The sequence below is a fragment of the Garra rufa genome, chromosome 25, assembly GCF_049309525.1.
Source record: "Garra rufa chromosome 25, GarRuf1.0, whole genome shotgun sequence".
Lineage (NCBI taxonomy): Eukaryota > Metazoa > Chordata > Actinopteri > Cypriniformes > Cyprinidae > Garra > Garra rufa.
The window spans coordinates 25,595,867-25,614,889 of NC_133385.1; the positions used below are offsets into that span (position 1 = coordinate 25,595,867).

The 19,023-nt window shown below is 36.4% G+C and overlaps 1 protein-coding gene across 1 annotated transcript in view; it reads right to left on the reverse strand.

Annotated features, from left to right (window-relative positions):
- cib2 (calcium and integrin binding family member 2) overlaps nucleotides 1–19,023 on the reverse strand; it is a 46,170-nt gene that overhangs the window by 26,233 nt on the left and 914 nt on the right. Inside the window, exon 2 of the mRNA XM_073832131.1 lies at nucleotides 13,173–13,207. Coding sequence (XP_073688232.1) covers nucleotides 13,173–13,207 — 35 coding nt within the window. The remainder of the gene's footprint in view (nucleotides 1–13,172; nucleotides 13,208–19,023) is intronic.

Here is a 19,023-nt window from a genome sequence, read left to right on the forward strand (position 1 = left end):
CATTGCTGAAGAATAAGCAGAGCCTATAATGGCCATTAGAAAGTAATGCATTAAACATCTCATTAACCCCTTTCATGGACGCAGCCTCTATGTTATGCTTCAGCCCAGTTAATAAACGTATAGATTTTTTTTTCAACCCACCACATGCAACACATACATGAGAGTTCTCCACAGATATGGAGTTTCTTCGATTGCAGATTAGAAGGGCAACAACTTGTCAGCACCTCGGCTATGTGTGATAGTGATCAGGTCACCTGATATGACAAGAGGATGTTTCTTCACCTAAGAGCACCTACACATCACGGTGAGGCTTATTCACTGTCACAGGAAAGTCCATGACCCATCATGAGTCACCAGGAGACCGTAGGATGGGTTTCAGTATGATAACTGAGGGCTTTCATCATTAGATGGATATTACAACCACAAAAAACAAAACAAAAAAAACAATACCAACCAGTACCAACCAACAGGAAGATTTCACCAGCTGCTCATGTGATCTCAGCAAAATACCCTTAAAGAAGGAATTCTGGGTAATATCATAAAGCATTTTCCATGAACAGGAAACAAAACAGAGCTTTCTAACCCTGTACAGACAGTGCAGTCATGGAAGTTATTATTTTAATGATGGCCTTACTACCTTTTTGGGCCTTGAACGTGTCAGTTGCATTGCTGTTTATGCAGGGCCAGAAACCTCTCGGATTTCATCGAAAATTGCTTAATTTGTGTTCTAAAGATGAGCGAAGGTCCTTAAAAAAGCAACAAGTCACCAAATGTATCTTGTTTGTGGAAATCCACCTTATTCTTCTGATTCTGATTCATCTCATTCTGTAGTTTTTTTAAAGCCTGCATTGCGCATGTTTTTAAAGACTGCATTATCCCATAAATGTCTATCAGAATGGTAATAAACTCTCATTTAACTGTCACTACATCCACGACCAGGGACTTGGACAGACATGGCCAAGAAAACAGCAGTAAATCATTTGTACATGATGCAGCGCAGCATCCTGAATCATATCTTATTATCCTTTCAAGCTTTACACACCAGAGCAATAATCACGAGGGGTCATCGGCCAATCCATCAATCTCACATCACACACACACAACGCCCACCGGATTGAATATAGTTTGGTGAAAGATGGTAATAGAAGGTGGGAATGAAAGCTTTAAACATGCTAGGAACATCAAGAGGAACTTTGCAGTTGGGACAAGTGGCATAGAGTTGCTGATGATTAAAGACAACCCATATTTCCTATAATCAATATGTCACAGTCAGTAATTTAAATGTTAAAACACTGATACTTTCATACAAGAGTCACCAAGAACAATACACAGCAAAGTAGGAAGATACCTACTGAATTTCCTACACACTATTATGACAGACAGAAAATGTAAGTCGTATATACAGCACTGGAAATGTCCTGGCCGTGAGTCAGACTGGGGGAAGTACACTAGCTACAGCTCAGCCAATCAGAGCCTGTTGTTAGGCTCCTGTATTACCGTAATTGGGTCGTTTGACTGTAAACTGACACCGTACCCCTTTCTCCTGTATCTGCTTTTAATTTCTTAAAGTAGACACTTGATCTTCAAACGACAGCGATTAACAGCATATCCTGAAACCCGAGAGCAATATGTCAATCCTATTAGAATAGAAAGCAGGCAATTTGTTTTATTTATACCTAATGCACGTAGGGACTGGACAACAGCCAGGTCGAATAACAAACACAAGGCTTTATTTCTTTAGGTTATCGTGGACAGGAATGAAGCAGACCTGATGTGACACTTTGCAAGTCTGTGCCTAATCAAGAGATTGGGTTCCAGGTCTTTCGTAAGGTTTGAAAAGCGATCCTACGCCATGAGAGAAACACAGGTAACAGTGTGAATACAGAAACTCTTGGTTTTAACCAGTCAAAGAACATTCTAGAAGGAACACAAAGCTTGTTTTAAAGGACTGATCATTTGCAAAATAGTAAGAACCATTTATAGTAAGGCAATGCAGGTCTTGTTATTGTTTGTAGGTATTTCAACAGTGTTATGTCAGTTCGGAATTGAGAATGAATGGGTCACGATATGATTGGATATGACTGCTTCTGTTCAGTTGTGATTGGTCCATGCAATAATTTCCCCCTTCTTGTGTGCGTTAAGTGTTTGCGAATGAGTCTGAATGAACAAAATAATAGCGTTAATGGAAAGACTTATTAAAAAGTGAGTAAACAAACCCACACACTTAGATATAACAACTTTGTTATGTCAAAATAAGACCTAAAATGGCATGAAAACATGACCTGTGGGAGTTTTTAGTGAGTAATAAGCTTGGTGATTTATTTAAAGTAAATCTCTGTCTCTGTGACCAATATTTACCAAGCATTGATGACTGAAGGTCTAAAAAATAAAAAAATAGTTAATTATTAAAAAGAATACCTGAACATAAGTTCACAAATAAAATATATTGTTTAAATTGTTACTGCGTTGAGTTATTATTTTGGACTACATGTAAAATGCTTAAAAATACTAACTTGATGAGATTCATACTTGGCTTTAATAAATAGAATTTATTACATTGTTAACATAAAAATATAAAATAGAATTGTTTTCGTTTTTTCTGATAGTGTAAGTAATGTTTATTTATTCAAGAAAATGTGACTGGGACATGAATTGACATTTGATAAAAAACAAAAAACAAAAAAGGACTTTGCCTCCTCCTTTCAGAACACCACCACACACCACTGATGTGATAACACTTTATGCACATATATCTATAAAAATCAATAGATCTCTGTGGATATGTGTATACCAAAGCAGCACTGGATGCAAGATAAAAGGAACATTGTAAGGATTCTTAGTAGCTGTAAGTAATGTCTGGCCTGCTTAAGCTGTGCTGTGAAATACGGCTGAGTCAATAACTGTGACTGAGCCTATTTGTGTTTACAGAGCTACTAGAGCAAAAAAGAAATTGCCATGGTATACAGAAAAAAATACCTGTCACAGACTGCTGTGGAAAAAACATTTCTGTGCTTAAAAAAATATATATATTTTGTGATTTAAAATCTATATTTAAAAAAATGCTGCAAGCAGTGATTACATTGGTTCAAGAGCTTTAACAGACATTACATATTATTTAGCAAGTCTGTAACCACCTTTTAAAATCAATGATTAAAAAAGCATTTTTGACAAATCCTGGTAATTTACCATATAAATAGTTTTTTTTTTTTAAAGATTATGACTGTTATAGTGCCAGATGTGGTCCGATCTCCCTAAAACAGTGCAGGCGTGTTTAGAATCACATGTCGCATGAGCTCACCGGATTTTGTGAAGTTTTGAGTTTCCGTTTAAGCTTTATAGGCTTTTGGCTATACTTGGACAGGCCCCTTTTGTAAACGACGCCGTTACAGCTTCCCAAAGTGTAAATTTCAACATTTTTTTTTTTTTGATTATTATTGTTCTAGACAGTCAAGAGAATTGCACTGCAGTGTTTTGTTCCAGATTGAGCGAAAAACCTAGGACTAGTTCGCAAAAGTAGTTTTTTTTTCAAATTTTCTCAATTATTTAACAAACCGTTTGATTGACAGCAGTGGTTTTAGAAGCGAAGTTGTTCAGAATGAGGAGTTCTATCATATGATACAAATATCACGTGTTTATGTGACCCTGGACCACAAAACCAGTCATAAGGTTAAATTTGACAAAACTGAGATGTATACATCATATGAAAGCTCAATAAATAAGCTTTCTATTGATGTATGGTTTGTTAGGATAGGACAATATTTAAAAATCTGGAATCTGAGGGTGCAAAAAAAATCAAAATACTGAGAAAATCACCTTTAAAGTTGTCCAAATTAAGTTCTTAACAATGCATATTACTAATCAAAAATTACATTTTGATATATTTATAGTATGAATTTTACAAAAAAATCTTCATGGAACATGATCTTTACTTAATTTCCTAATGATTTTTGGCATAAAAGAAAAATCAATAATTTTGACCCATACAATGTATTTTTGGCTATTGCTAAAAATATACCCCAGGGTCACATATGTGAAAAACTGCGCAATGTTCAATCGTTTATGCTCCTTGAAAAATGCAACATTGGCCCCCAGTGGCCGATTTCTTTCACATTTCTCACAGACCTTTAGGGTCATGAGTCAAACAGACCCACCAAGTTTCGTTCCAATCGACCTCTGTTAAGCTTGTCTAATAGGTGCCAGAAAGTCTATCGGCTTATGGCAGCCATGTTTTTTAAGATACGCAAATGTCCTTATAGCCACTGGCCGTTTTTATGTTTTTTCTCCTCTTATAGCACCACCTAGTCGCCAAGCTCCAAGACTTTTTTATGTGACCTCAGACTCGGCTCTTACATATGCGTTGTGAGTTTGGTTAAGATACATCATTCCGTTCAAAAGTTATAATAGCCATTTTAGTAAAGGCAGCTCTGCCCTTTTCGAATGTTTTCGCATCCCTTTGTGATGAAGCGTCAAAAGTTTTTTGGGATAATTATTGATATTCACTCGATTACGATTAGGCGAAAAAACCTAGATCTAGTTCGCAAAAGTAGGTTTTTCAAAAAATGCAAAACACCCAAAAATGACAGACGAATCCGAGGCGTGGGTTTTGTCTGGTGTAAGCCAAAGATTCCTAACGACAAAAGACACTTGAGTCTGTGGTGAACTGTTTAGGAGTTATGAGTGTTTTTGTACTTTTGATTGCTGTAGTGCCCACGTCAGGCCTATTGGGGCGAGCCTTGGTGACGTTGTAGACGGTGTGAGTACTTTTAACCCTCTAAGTTTCAAGTCTCTATGATTTACGATTTAGTCTGCCCGATCAGTTTTACATTGAGATTTCTGATCCTTGGCCATTCTAACAATTACAATAAGGTTTCAGCGCTACAAAATTCTGAGAACATAATTACAGATAATTTACCTCAAATAAACCTCCTTAGGCCCCGATCACACCGAACGCGTTTTTGCAGTTGGAGGCGCCTCTTTTGAATGGTTTTCTGTTGGCAGTGAGCGTTCTGCGCCCTGCTTATGCGCCCCGGGCGCCTCGCGTTTTCGCCGCCTGCTGCGCCTCGCGTTTTTGCAGGAGCGCTCTGAGCGCCTGAAGTTGAAAAAAAAAAATCAACTCTGAGTGGAAAAACACCCAACGTCATTCGCGTTCTTTTCCATTGTCCAATCGAATGAATGGAGAGGCGGGCCTTCTGTTGTGGTGACGAAAGTTTACCGTTGCTTAAAAAGTCCGGAGACTGCAAGAAATGGAGGAGAAACCTTTGGTGTCTGTCGTGGGTAACCCGGAGCTGTATTTTTTAGGGTTTCTGCTAATATGACAGTTTACTTAACAGCAAAAAAACTAAGATTTTAGAGCGCTCGCGCTATAATCCTTTGATTTGACTGACAGGACAGCTGTTTTGGTCGTTGCTTAGCAACATAAAAAAACCACAGCACACTGCTCTTTTATTAAAAGTCACCAAAAAAGGCAGTGCTGTGCGCCTCGCGTTTTTAGAACGAAAAGACACGTTCGGTGTGATCGGGGCCTTAGGGGGTAAGATGCAGGGAAAGGGAATAAAAAAACTAAACTTGATTGCCACATTTTACGCTGTTTCTTGAAAGACGCTGCAAAAGATGTGAGACGCAAACATCTATGCAGGTTTACACAGAAAAACAATGGAAAAGAAGAGCAGTGGAAGACTGAAATTCAGATCAAGCCACGGTTGCCACAATTTATGACCAATAAATTCATTCGATAAAACTTCAGCGGCCATGCTGAAGTTTAAAAATTTCATATTTGACTGATCCACATTTGTGTGCTCACTGCAGTCACTGTGCATTTTAGTCTAATGTTTAACTATCCACTTGCCATTGTTTATTTTGTTTATATGATAATAATTATAATTACATAATATTTAACCAAAGATTAATATATGCTATATGTTATTTTGTTCGAAATCTAACAGAACTTAAAAGCTACGTACAGAAAATTCTGGTTCTGGACGGCAGCCATGTTGTCTAATTGAGGCTGGCAGAGAAATTGAATGATGGACTCTAGTTTTAGCCTGAAGCTCATGCTGATTAATTGTACGAACAAACCTTTCTGATTGAAAGCCGATTAGTACAGCTACACTGAGCGCTGCTGCACTGGGATAACAGAGCAGCGTTATATATGTATATACCAACGGCTTACAACCGAGGCGATGAGGTGTTGGTGGCTAAAGACAATTACACGCTTTGCTGCTTGCTGCATGGCCTGTCAGGGAGAGATTCTGATAGAGCCACAAAAAAGCTAGAAAGAAATCACATTCTTGCAGACAGAGCGAGGCTGTAAATCTCGACTGGATGGGATGTAATCTCTCTCTCTCTCTTGTTTAGCAGAACGAATGTTTCTCTCCTAAGGACACTAGCTTCTGATTCAAAACACTTCCTGTGGGTTGTGTTGCTCCCTGCTGAAAAAAACCAAAACAATAGAAACCATCACAGAATTTGTAATGGTTTTACTGGTTATAATGGGACTTGGGACTTGGTTTTAATGGAAACTGTAATGGACTCTGCTGGTCTCTACTGGTAATTGGTTGCCTTCTATTGGTGGCTTGTTAACACCACTAAATCTGAATGGAATATGTCCCAAAACACGCGATAGAAAACCAATTTAATTGTTTTAATGGTTAAAAGTTGATGGTTTGTAATGGTATTTGATGTGGAAGCCATTAGAATTTCTGTGACCGTTTCTATTGTTTTTTTTTAGCAGGGTTATTAGAAGACAAGATATCATATGCTACTAATCAAAGATGTATTTTAAAATGAATCTGCTTATATTTGATCTATATATTATTGAGCACTGAAAATTAGCAATAAAAAGTTTGAACTCATTAAAAATGTCATTAAAATCACTATGTTAGCTTAGCTACAAGCTAATTCAAACAGTTGAAATCATTTGTGAATTGCTGCCTATGTCAAGTGTTTCAAATTAGAAAAGTTGGCAGACATTTGGACTAAAATATAATTACATATAACTCATGCTGGGCAATGATTAATTGTGATTAATCACATCCAAAATAAAAGTTATAGAGTTATAGAGACATTCTCAAAAACCTTTTGTGTTGCATGGAATCTTTTTAAGTCAGAACCATCGACATTGGTTTATGAGAATACAGACAGGAAGTAGAACAATTTATTATTAAAACGTAGGCACAAATTATTTAATCCAGTGCACAATTCACTTATAAAAAGGGAATGAATTAGTAAATAGTGCACAAAACTTAGTAAACCAGGGGAATGAATTAGTAAATGGTGCGCCCAATTTAGTAAACTGAGGGAACAAATTCGTAAATCGTGCACACAATTTAGTAAAACAAGGGAATGAATTAGTAAATAGTGCAGACAATTTATTAAACGTAGGAATAAATTATTAAACGTACACACAATTTACTAAAACGAGGCAACTGATTATTAAATGTGGACACAATTTAGTAAAACAAGGGAATGAATTAGTAAAATGTGCACACGTTTTTCTAAAACAAGGTAACAAATTATTAAATAGTGCGCGCAATTTAGTAAACCGAAGAAACAAATTATTAAATAGTGTGAGCAATTTAGTAAAACAACGGAATGAATTAGTAAGTAATGTGCACAATTTAGTAAACCGAGGGTACAAATTAGTAAATAGTGCACATGATTTAGTAAACCGAGGGAACAAATTAGTAAATAATGTGCACAATTTAGTAAAATGAGGGAACAAATTAGTAAATCATGCACACAATTTAGTAAAGTGAGAGAACAAATTAGTAAATAGTGTGCAGGATTTAGTAAAACAAGGGAACAAATTAGCATATTATGTGCACTATTTAGTAAACTGAGGGAACGAATTAGTAAATAGTGCACATGATTTAGTAAACTGAGGGAACGAATTAGTAAATAATGTGCATGATTTAGTAAATTGAGGGAACAAATTAGTAAAAAGTGTGCACGATTTTCTAAAATAAGGGAACAAATTATTAAATAGTGCGCACTTTTTATGTAAAACAAGGGAACAAATTAGTAAATAGTGTATGTGATTTAGTAAACCGAAGGAATGAAGCAGTCCATACAACACTGTTCGGGAGGCAGACACAATCTGTCAGTTTAAATCTAGATTAAAGACACATCTCTTTAACCTGGCTTACACATAAAATCATTAACACATTCCTATAATTCAAATCCGTTAAAGGATTGTTAGGCTGCATTAATTAGGTCAACCGGAACCGAAAACACCTCCCATAACACCTGATGCACTCGCTGCATCGTAAAAAGAATGGCATCTACGCTAATATTAGTCTGTTTCATTCTTATTCCGAGGTCACCGTAGCCACCAGACCCAGCCTGTATCCAGATCAGATGGTCACTCCAGTCCCCCGGATCCAGTCCGTACCCAGCTTAGATCATGGATCACCACCTGGAGATGTCTTCAATAGCCGTGGATGTCAACCAGATGAGCTCCAAGGCGGATCATCAATAAAGACCTCGCCAACCTTGACGGCCATCGGTGCTACACCATGGGATCCTGATGAGTTCTCTACAATCAGACATTGGTACAAACTGTTGTTTGGTCTGGCCAGAGGAGAACTGGTCCCCCGACTGAGCCTGGTTTCTCCCAAGGTTTTTTTCTCCATCTCTGTCACCTGTGGAGTTTTGGTTCCTTGCCGCTGTCGCCTCTGGCTTGCTTAGTTGGGGACATTTTCCAGCGATATCGTATACTATTTGAACTGAACTGACGATGATATCACTGAATTCATTGATGAACTGCCTTTAACTGAAAATTGATTGTTACAATAATGCGTTACTTACACACTATGGTGCTGTTTAAATACTGTGCAGTTGCTTTGACACAATCTGTATTGTAAAAGGCGCTATATAAATAAAGGTGACTTGACTTGACAATTTAGTAAAATGAGGCAACAAATTAGTAAATGTGCACACAATTTAGTAAAACGGGAATGAATTAGTAAAAAGTGTGCATGATTTTCTAAAACTTGGAAACAAATTAGTAAATAGTGCGCGCAATTTAGTAAACCGAGGAAACAAATTAGTAAATAGTGTGCGCAATTTAGTAAACCGAGGAAACAAATTAGTAAATAGTGTGCGCAATTTAGTAAACCGAGGAAACAAATTAGTAAATAGTGTGCGCAATTTAGTAAACCGAGGAAACAAATTAGTAAATAGTGTGCGCAATTTTGTAAACCGAGGAAACAAATTAGTAAATAGTGCGCGCAATTTAGTAAACCGAGGAAACAAATTAGTAAATAGTGTGCGCAATTTAGTAAACCGAGGAAACAAATTAGTAAATAGTGCGCGCAATTTAGTAAACCGAGGAAACAAATTAGTAAATAGTGTGCGCAATTTTGTAAACCGAGGAAACAAATTAGTAAATAGTGCGCGCAATTTAGTAAACCGAGGAAACAAATTAGTAAATAGTGCGCACAATTTAGTAAACCGAGGAAACAAATTAGTAAATAGTGTGCGCAATTTAGTAAACCGAGGAAACAAATTAGTAAATAGTGTGCGCAATTTAGTAAACCGAGGAAACAAATTAGTAAATAGTGCGCGCAATTTAGTAAACCGAGGAAACAAATTAGTAAATAGTGTGCGCAATTTAGTAAACCGAGGAAACAAATTAGTAAATAGTGCGCGCAATTTAGTAAACCGAGGAAACAAATTAGTAAATAGTGTGCGCAATTTTGTAAACCGAGGAAACAAATTAGTAAATAGTGCGCGCAATTTAGTAAACCGAGGAAACAAATTAGTAAATAGTGCGCGCAATTTAGTAAACCGAGGAAACAAATTAGTAAATAGTGCGCGCAATTTAGTAAACCGAGGAAACAAATTAGTAAATAGTGTGCGCAATTTAGTAAACCGAGGAAACAAATTAGTAAATAGTGCGCGCAATTTAGTAAACCGAGGAAACAAATTAGTAAATAGTGCGCGCAATTTAGTAAACCGAGGAAACAAATTAGTAAATAGTGCGCACAATTTAGTAAACCGAGGAAACAAATTAGTAAATAGCGTGAGCAATTTAGTAAAATGAGGAAATGAATTCGTAAATAATGTGCATAATTTAGTTAATGAAAGGGGACAAATTAGTAAATAGTGCACATGATTTAGTAAACCGAGGGAACGAATTAGTAAATAGTGCGCGCAATTTAGTAAAGCGAGGAAACAAATTAGTAAATAGCGTGAGCAATATTAGTAAATAGTGCGCGCAATTTAGTAAAGCGAGGAAACAAATTAGTAAATAGCGTGAGCAATTTAGTAAAATGAGGAAATTAATTCGTAAATAATGTGCATAATTTAGTTAATGAAAGGGGACAAATTAGTAAATAGTGCACATGATTTAGTAAACCGAGGGAACGAATTAGTAAATAGTGCGCGCAATTTAGTAAAGCGAGGAAACAAATTAGTAAATAGCGTGAGCAATATTAGTAAATAGTGCGCGCAATTTAGTAAAGCGAGGAAACAAATTAGTAAATAGCGTGAGCAATTTAGTAAAATGAGGAAATGAATTCGTAAATAATGTGCATAATTTAGTTAATGAAAGGGGACAAATTAGTAAATAGTGCACATGATTTAGTAAACCGAGGGAACGAATTAGTAAATAGTGCGCGCAATTTAGTAAAGCGAGGAAACAAATTAGTAAATAGCGTGAGCAATTTAGTAAAATGAGGAAATGAATTCGTAAATAATGTGCATAATTTAGTTAATGAAAGGGGACAAATTAGAAATAGTGCACATGATTTAGTAAACCGAGGGGACAAATTAGTAAATAGTGCGCGCAATTTAGTAAAGCGAGGAAACAAATTAGTAAATAGCGTGAGCAATTTAGTAAAATGGGGAAATGAATTCGTAAATAATGTGCATAATTTAGTTAATGAAAGGGGACAAATTAGTAAATAGTGCACATGATTTAGTAAACCGAGGGAACGAATTAGTAAATAATGTGCATGATTTAGTAAACCGAGGGAACGAATTAGTAAATAATGTGCATGATTTAGTAAACCGAGGGAACGAATTAGTAAATAATGTGCATAATTTAGTAAACCGAGGGAACGAATTAGTAAATAATGTGCATGATTTAGTAAACCAAGCGAACAAATTAGTAAATTGTGTACACCATTTAGTAAATTGAGGGAACAAATTAGTAAATAGTGTGCGCAATTTAGTAAAATGAGTGAACTAATTAGTAAGTAGTGCGCACAATTTAGTAAAACAAGGGAACAAACTAGTAAATTGTGCGCACAATTTAGTAAACTGAAGGAACGAATTAGTAAATAGTGCGCACAATTTAGTAAAACAAGGCAACAAATTAGTAAATGTGCACACAATTTAGTAAAACGGGAATGAAATTGTAAAAAGTGTGCATGATTTTCTAAAACAAGGAAACAAATGAGTAAAAACAAGGGAATGAATTCATAAATAATGTACATAATTTAGTGAACCAAGGGGACAAATTAGTAAATAGTGCACATGATTTAGTAAACAGAGGGGACAAATTAGTAAATAATGTGCATGATTTAGTAAATTGAGGGAACAAATTAGTAAATAATGTGCACACCATTTAATAAAACGAGGGAACAAATTAGTAAATAATCGATTTAGTAAAATGATGGAATGAATTAGTATATTATACACACAATTTAGTAAACCAAAGAAACTAATTAGTAAATAGTGTGCACAATTTAGTAAAACAAGGGAACAAATTAGTAAATAATGTGCACGATTTAGTAAACCAAGGGAGCGAATTAGTACATTTTTTGCACCATTTAGTAAAACGAGGGAATGAATTAGTAAATAGTGTGCACCATTTAGTAAAACAAGGGAACAAATTAGAAAATAGTGCACACGATTTAGTAAATCAAGGGAACGAATCAGTAGATGCGCATTGGATATCACATGCAATTTATCGGCCAGCCCTAGTAAATAGTGTGCACAATTTAGTAAAACAAGTTAACGAATTAGTAAACACTGTGCACTATTTAGTAAATGATTTAGTACATCATGCACACAATTTAGTAAAACAAGGGAACAAATTAGTACATAGAATGCACAACTGACTTTTTCCCCTGCATACCATGAGCAAGGCTCGGTACGTTCCAAATGACAAAGTTGTGAAAAAAGTAAACTACCCAAGTTTTACCGAAAATATTTCTCCAGCTACTAATGTGAAGCTTTCCAAATCTGTCACTTATGAGGTTCCTTAGAAGGCAGCTGCCTATTTAGACAGCAAGGCAGGTTTTGGAACAAAGCTTTACATTTACACCGAATTTAGGGCTCGGTGGGTCCTAAATTTGCATAAATTGTGGCTCACATTAAGTACACCTCTCATAAAAAGAACCTTTATAATGGTCAGGTTCTCTTTATTAGATCTCAGGTCTCATCAGAGCAGCCGTATGAATTTCACTCAAACAAATGGTGCACAGCCTGTGAATGGAATACTAATGAAGCCAGTGGACTGTAGTGAAATGCAGACTGGTCTGTATGAATGAGCATGGATGAATATCGCTGGAGCTGAACTGCTGACAGGGGAAAAATGAGGTGTATGAATGGGGCGAGAGATTTATAGATCTTAGACAAGGTTAGTAAGAGCCAGTGGAGTGCAGTAGAGTTGAATGAACCGGCAGAACGCACAATACCTTACACAATAGCTGCAAAAGTGATAGTTTACATTTACATTTTACATTTATTCATTTAGCAGACGCTTTTATCCAAAGCGACTTACAATTGGGATAGTTGTGATAAAGGGATAATTTACCCAAAAATGAAAATTCATGTCAAACCTGTAAGACCTTCTTTTATCTTCAGAACACAAACTAAGATATTTTTGATGAAATCCAAAAGCTTTCTGAGCCTGCATAGACAGCCATGCAGCAGACACATTCAAGGCCCGGAAAGGTAGTAAGACATCAAAAATATCTTTATTTGTGTTCTAAGGACGAATTAAGGTCTTACGGGTTTGGAACGACATGAGGGTGAGTAATTAATGACAGAATTTTTATTTTTGGGTGAAGTACCTCTTTTAAAAATTACGCTCACACTGATCATGAAAGAGCTTTCATATTCATATCGGACTTTTGTTTAACATATTGCACCATCTTTAAATCCATTCTACTGAATTATTTACCAAAATAACTATGAAAAATGCCTAAAAATTATGTACTCACCGAAGAATTTCTTTGCGGGTGAAGAAGGTGCAGTCCTAAGATAAAAAAGAAAAGAAAATTACTTCTCTGAACACACATATAAAGCATAACTGCCATTGTTCAGAAAATTAATTGTAAAAACATCCGACTTAAGCATAGTTTTTAGCACATTTTTTTTTAAGCAAACTAACCTAATTTAGTGATATCTCACAGTTAATAGGACCATTTTTGGGCTCAACTCAGGACAATTAGCTAAAAACATCACTTACATAACCATTTAAAAGTTTAAATGCTCAAGAAACATTCATTTTTTATTAAAGTTGAAAACAGTTGCAAAACCTTCTTAGTAATCTTTGATGAATAGAAAATAATGGCATTTATTTGAAATAAATGATTAATTTAAAATGTCCATGTTGAATAAAAGTATTAATTTCTTACTATTAAAATCCTAATAAATTAAAAAACTAGATCAAATAAAATTTTACTGACACCAAACTTACGAAGGATAGTGTAAAGCACCTCAATTCTAAAGATAATAAACACACAGGAAATAATGTGCCAGTGAGCCAAATCTCTTATTGTTAGGCCACATCTTTGATACATTAAGCAACGGTTTTGCATTCACACTGCATGACTGCCCGTGAATCAACACCTGAGCTCCTTGTCGTTTTTTTTCAACACCTTTTTGTATTAGCACACAATGACTCTTAGGTTTCACTGTGTTTGATAAGTGTTACCCGTCACAAAAAACAACACATCAAATGAGGCCTGGCAATATGACCGCAGGGAACAACAACAGCTGTCGGCCCACTGGAGCACAGATCGCCTAAAAACCCATTATAAGACTGTTCCCAGATCTGTGGCTCCTTTCTTACCTCACCGCACTCACTGTAGAGGTGCCGACCTGAGCCGACAGATTTATTAGCTAATGATTAAGCTCTATTTTATGATGTTTACCCAAACACCTAGCCAGCTTTATGCTTAAAAAAAAAAACCATCCCCCAAATCAGCGGAGTAGGTCGCAAGAACGTCCTGTGATTTACGCGCATTAGCATTTGAGTACTGTTAATTGCTCATTAATTTGAAATATTGAGGCTTGGATCTGTGAGATGTGAGGTAAGGCCACAGCTGCGAGTTATTAGCGCAGACGATAGACGACCCGATGTTAAATTATTACCAGAAACGTAAGCCCACATATCTAATAATGACATTACATGCCCGGAGAAAGAAATGGCTTCTTCATAACTTCTTATAATCACGTCATAGAGACATAATGTAAAGGTACTAGAGCAGCTGGCGTTTACTAAAATACTTCTTCTCTCCTTTCTTGGGTTGTTACAAATCAAATGTACTTAATAGTCCTGCTCTTCAGTGCAGACATATTTATATAAGTAAAAATGGTTCATCAGAACAATTTACCTCATCATGATCACATGAAAGACGTCTGGGAATATTTCATGGTACTTTTATGGTTTAATTTTCGGTAGGGGTGAAAAGAAGTGCAATGATTGAATCTTCAGCCTCACGGTAAAATAAATTATACTTTGCTTGAGTTATGAATGTGAGTTTGCAGTCTGAATTGCATGTGATGGAATAAAAAGACTGTACAGTGAAATAACAGCATAACAGAACTGTCCTGACGGGCTGCATGCAAAAACATACAGCGTGACCAGTGTGTTCCAATTCACAAACAAGTGTCAAATTACACTTTTGAGCCAGTTCTTTTTAGTGAATCAGAAACATACAACACAACCAGTGTAGTCTGATTAAAAAACAATTGACTCTTCTGAACCAGTTCTTTTTAGTGAATCAGAAACATACAACACAACCAGTGTAATCTGATTAAAAAACAATTGACTCTTCTGAACCAGTTCTTTTTAGTGAATCAGAAACATACAACACAACCAGTGTAGTCTGATTCACAAACAAATGACTCTAATGAACCAGTTGTTTTTAGTGAATCAGAAACATACAACACAACCAGTGTAGTCTGATTCACAAACAAATGACTCTAATGAACCAGTTCTTTTTAGTGAATCAGAAACATACAACACAACCAGTGTAGTCTGATTCACAAACAAATGACTCTAATGAACCAGTTGTTTTTAGTGAATCAGAAACATACAGCACGGCCAGTGTATTCTGATTCTCAAACAAATTACATTTTTGAGCCAGTCCTTTTTTGTGAACCGGAAACATACAGTGTAACCAGTGAAGTCTGATTCACAATCAAATAACTCTAATGAACCAGTTCTTTTTATTAAATCAAAAACGTACAGTGTGACTATTGTGTTTCAATTTACAAACAAATGACACTATTAAAGCAAACACGCTTTAGTGAATCAGTAACAGAACGTGGCCAGAGTATTCTGATTCATGAACAAATTACACTTTTGAGCCAGTTCTATTTAGTAAATCAGAAACATGCAGCGCAACCAGCGTAACTGATAAAAAAAAAAAAAAAAAATACTCTAATGAACCAGTTCTTTTTAGCGAAACAAAAACACACAATGCGATTAGTGCAGTCTAATTCACAAATAAATTTTTCTTGGACCCCTCCTCTTCTCCATATACACCGCTGCTGTTCAGCCTGTATATGCTCCCACTAAGTCAAATAATGAGAAAGAACCAAATAGCATATCACAGCTATGCAGATGATACCCAGATTTACCTAGCCTTATCGCCAAATGACTACAGCCCCATTGACTCCCTCTGCCAATGCATTGATGAAATTAACAGTTGGATGTGCCATAACAGAAGTCATTGTATTTGGAAACAAAGATGAAGTGCATAAAGTAAATGCGTACCTTGATGCTAGAGGTCAAAAAACAAAAAATCAAGTCAAGAATCTGGGTGTGATTCTGGAGTCAGACCTCAGTTTCAGTAGCCATGTCAAAGCAGTAACTAAATCAGCATACTATCATCTCAAAAACATTGCAAGAATTAGATGTTTTGTTTCCCGTCATGACTTGGAGAAACTTGTTCATGCCTTTATCAGCAGCAGGGTGGACTATTGCAATGGTCTCCTCACTCAGCAGCAGGGTGGACTATTGCAATGGTCTCCTCACTGGCCTTCCCAAGAAGACCATTAGACAGCTGCAGCTCATACAGAACGCTGCTGCCAGGATTCTGACTAGAACCAAAAAATCAGAGCATATTACACCAGTCCTCAGGTCCCTACACTGGCTTCCAGTTATGTTTAGGATAGTATTTAAAGTACTTTTACTTATTTATAAAGCACTCAATGGCCTAGGACCTACATACATTGCAGATATGCTCACTGAATATAAACCTAACAGACAACTCAGATCACTAGGATCGAGTCAGTAATATCAAGGGTTCACACAAAACAAGGGGAATCCGCTTTTAGCTATTATGCCGCCCACAGTTGGAATCAGCTTCCAGAAGAGATCAGATGTGCTAATACATTAGCCACATTTAAATGCAGACTCAAAACTCATCTGTTCAGTTGTGCATTTATTGAATGAGCACTGTGCTGCGTCCGAACAGATTGCATTATTTTATGTATAATCATTTTACTGTGTTAATTAATTTTAAATAATTTTTTTTAAAAATCATCTTAAATGTTCTTAAATTTTGTTTTTATTGTTGTGATTATTATAAATTTGTATGATTTTGATGCTATTATGATTTTAATTCATTTTATGTACAGCACTTTGAATTACCATTGTGTATGAAATGTGCTATATAAATAAACTTGCCTTGCCTTGTCTTGCCTTACATCTCTGGGCCCCATCATACAGGCACATGGCTTCTCCTACCATTGCTATGCTGATGACACACAGCTCTATCTTTCATTCAAACCAGATGATCAGTAGCTGCACGGATCTCAGGCTGCCTGGCGGATATCTCTGCATGGATGAAGGAACATCTACATCTACAGCTCAATCTTGCAAAGACTGAGCTCCTTGTTTTTCCTGCCACTCCAACTCTACAGCATGACTTCTCCATCCAGTTAGGTTCATCAACAGTTACCCCATCGACTTCAGCCAGAAATCTGGGTGTAATCTTTGACAACCAATTGACTTTTAAAGACCACATAGCTAAAACTGCTCGATCTTGCAGGTTTGCATTGCACAACATCAGAAAGATCAGGCCCTTCCTAACAGAGCATGCTACACAACTCCTCGTCCAGGCCCTGGTCATTTCCAGGCTGGACTACTGCAATGCTCTTTTAGCCGGTCTTCCAGCATGTACAATCAAACCTCTACAAATGATTCAGAATGCAGCAGCACGTCTGGTCTTCAATGAGCCCAAAAAGGCCCATGTCACACCTCTCTTTATATCCTCTAGTGAAAGACGCCTCATTGTACCACCACAGAGAGGCATGAAATCACTTTCCAGAACATTCTCGTTCAACGTTCCTGCCTGGTGGAATGATCTTCCCACCCCTATCCGGAATGCAGACTCCTTAACAGCTTTCAAGCGACTGCTGAAAACCCATCTTTTTCGACACTATTTGACTCAATAATATATATATAAAAAAAAAAACTTTGCTCTTCTCTCTTTCTTGATCTTCCCTTTCTAGCCTCTACTCATCTAACAATGCCTAATATATGGTATTTTTGAGCACTTCCTATGTTGATCTGCCTCCTTAGGAAGAATCACTTGTTGTATTCCCAATTTGTAAGTCGCTTTGGATAAAAGCGTCTGCTAAATGAATAAATGTAAATGTAAATGACTCTACGGAACCAGTTATTTTGGTGAATCAAAAACATACAATGCAACCAGTGCTTCCAATTCACAAACAAATGACACTATTAAAGCAGACTTTTTTTGTGAATCAGTACCATAAACAGTAGTGCGGCCAGTGTATTCTGATTCAAGAACAAATGGCACTTTTGAGCCAGTTCTTTTTAGTGAATCAGAAACATGCAGGGCAACCAGTGTAAACAACTCTCATGAACCAGTTCTTTTTAGTAAATTGAAAACATCCAGCATGACCAGTGTATTCCAATTCATGAACAAACAACTCGAATGAACCAGCTTCTTTTCAGTAAATGAAAAACTAGCTACAGCATGACCAGTGTAACCAATTTCAAAAATTATTTTTATGAGCTGGTCCATATGAAATCCATATGAAACACTGTCCTGTATAATTACAAAAGTTGAGAGTACTTATATGTAAGAAAATGAACATATAGAGAAATATACCAAAATCAATATGAACTGAATCACATTTAAATTGGAATCGAGGTTCTGCAAACAATCTGCTTTTGTGTTTTACATAAAAGTCACAACGTTTTGGAAACATGAAGAAATGATGACTAAATTATATGGGTACATTTTTTATGGCAAACAGTGTGCCTCAAAAAAGGTATTTCTTAGGATTACTAGCCACTAAATTTTCAACAATATTCTCCTCCAATAGCCTGATTCTCTTTTACAGCACAATGAATGACTTGATAAGACTTGGCTGCTGTAAGGAACGAGTCTATCAGCCAAATGGCCAAGCTCCACTGATCCAGGTAGTACAACCCAGTGATTAAAGAGCACAAGGAGCGGCGGCCATTGTTGCTAACAGTAATTGATCTCCATGAAGCACCTTGTTGATTGGCAAATGGGAAACTCAAATGCCTACTGTTCAAATTTCCTTCATATCTGATTCGATTAATCAGCTATATCACATATCTGCTACCAAATTCCCAAACAGGAGTGTACTGTAAATCATCTGGCAGTAGAAATCAGAAAGTCGAAAAAAAGCTGACTAATCAGAATGAGGTTTCTGCATATCTTCTTAAACTGGTATTAATATTCAAGGCTCTCTAGATCTTTTTTTTTTAGACTTACTAGATTGAGATGATGTTTTGCTAAAGCATATCAGACTGCTGTTCTGAAAAGACAAAAGCAA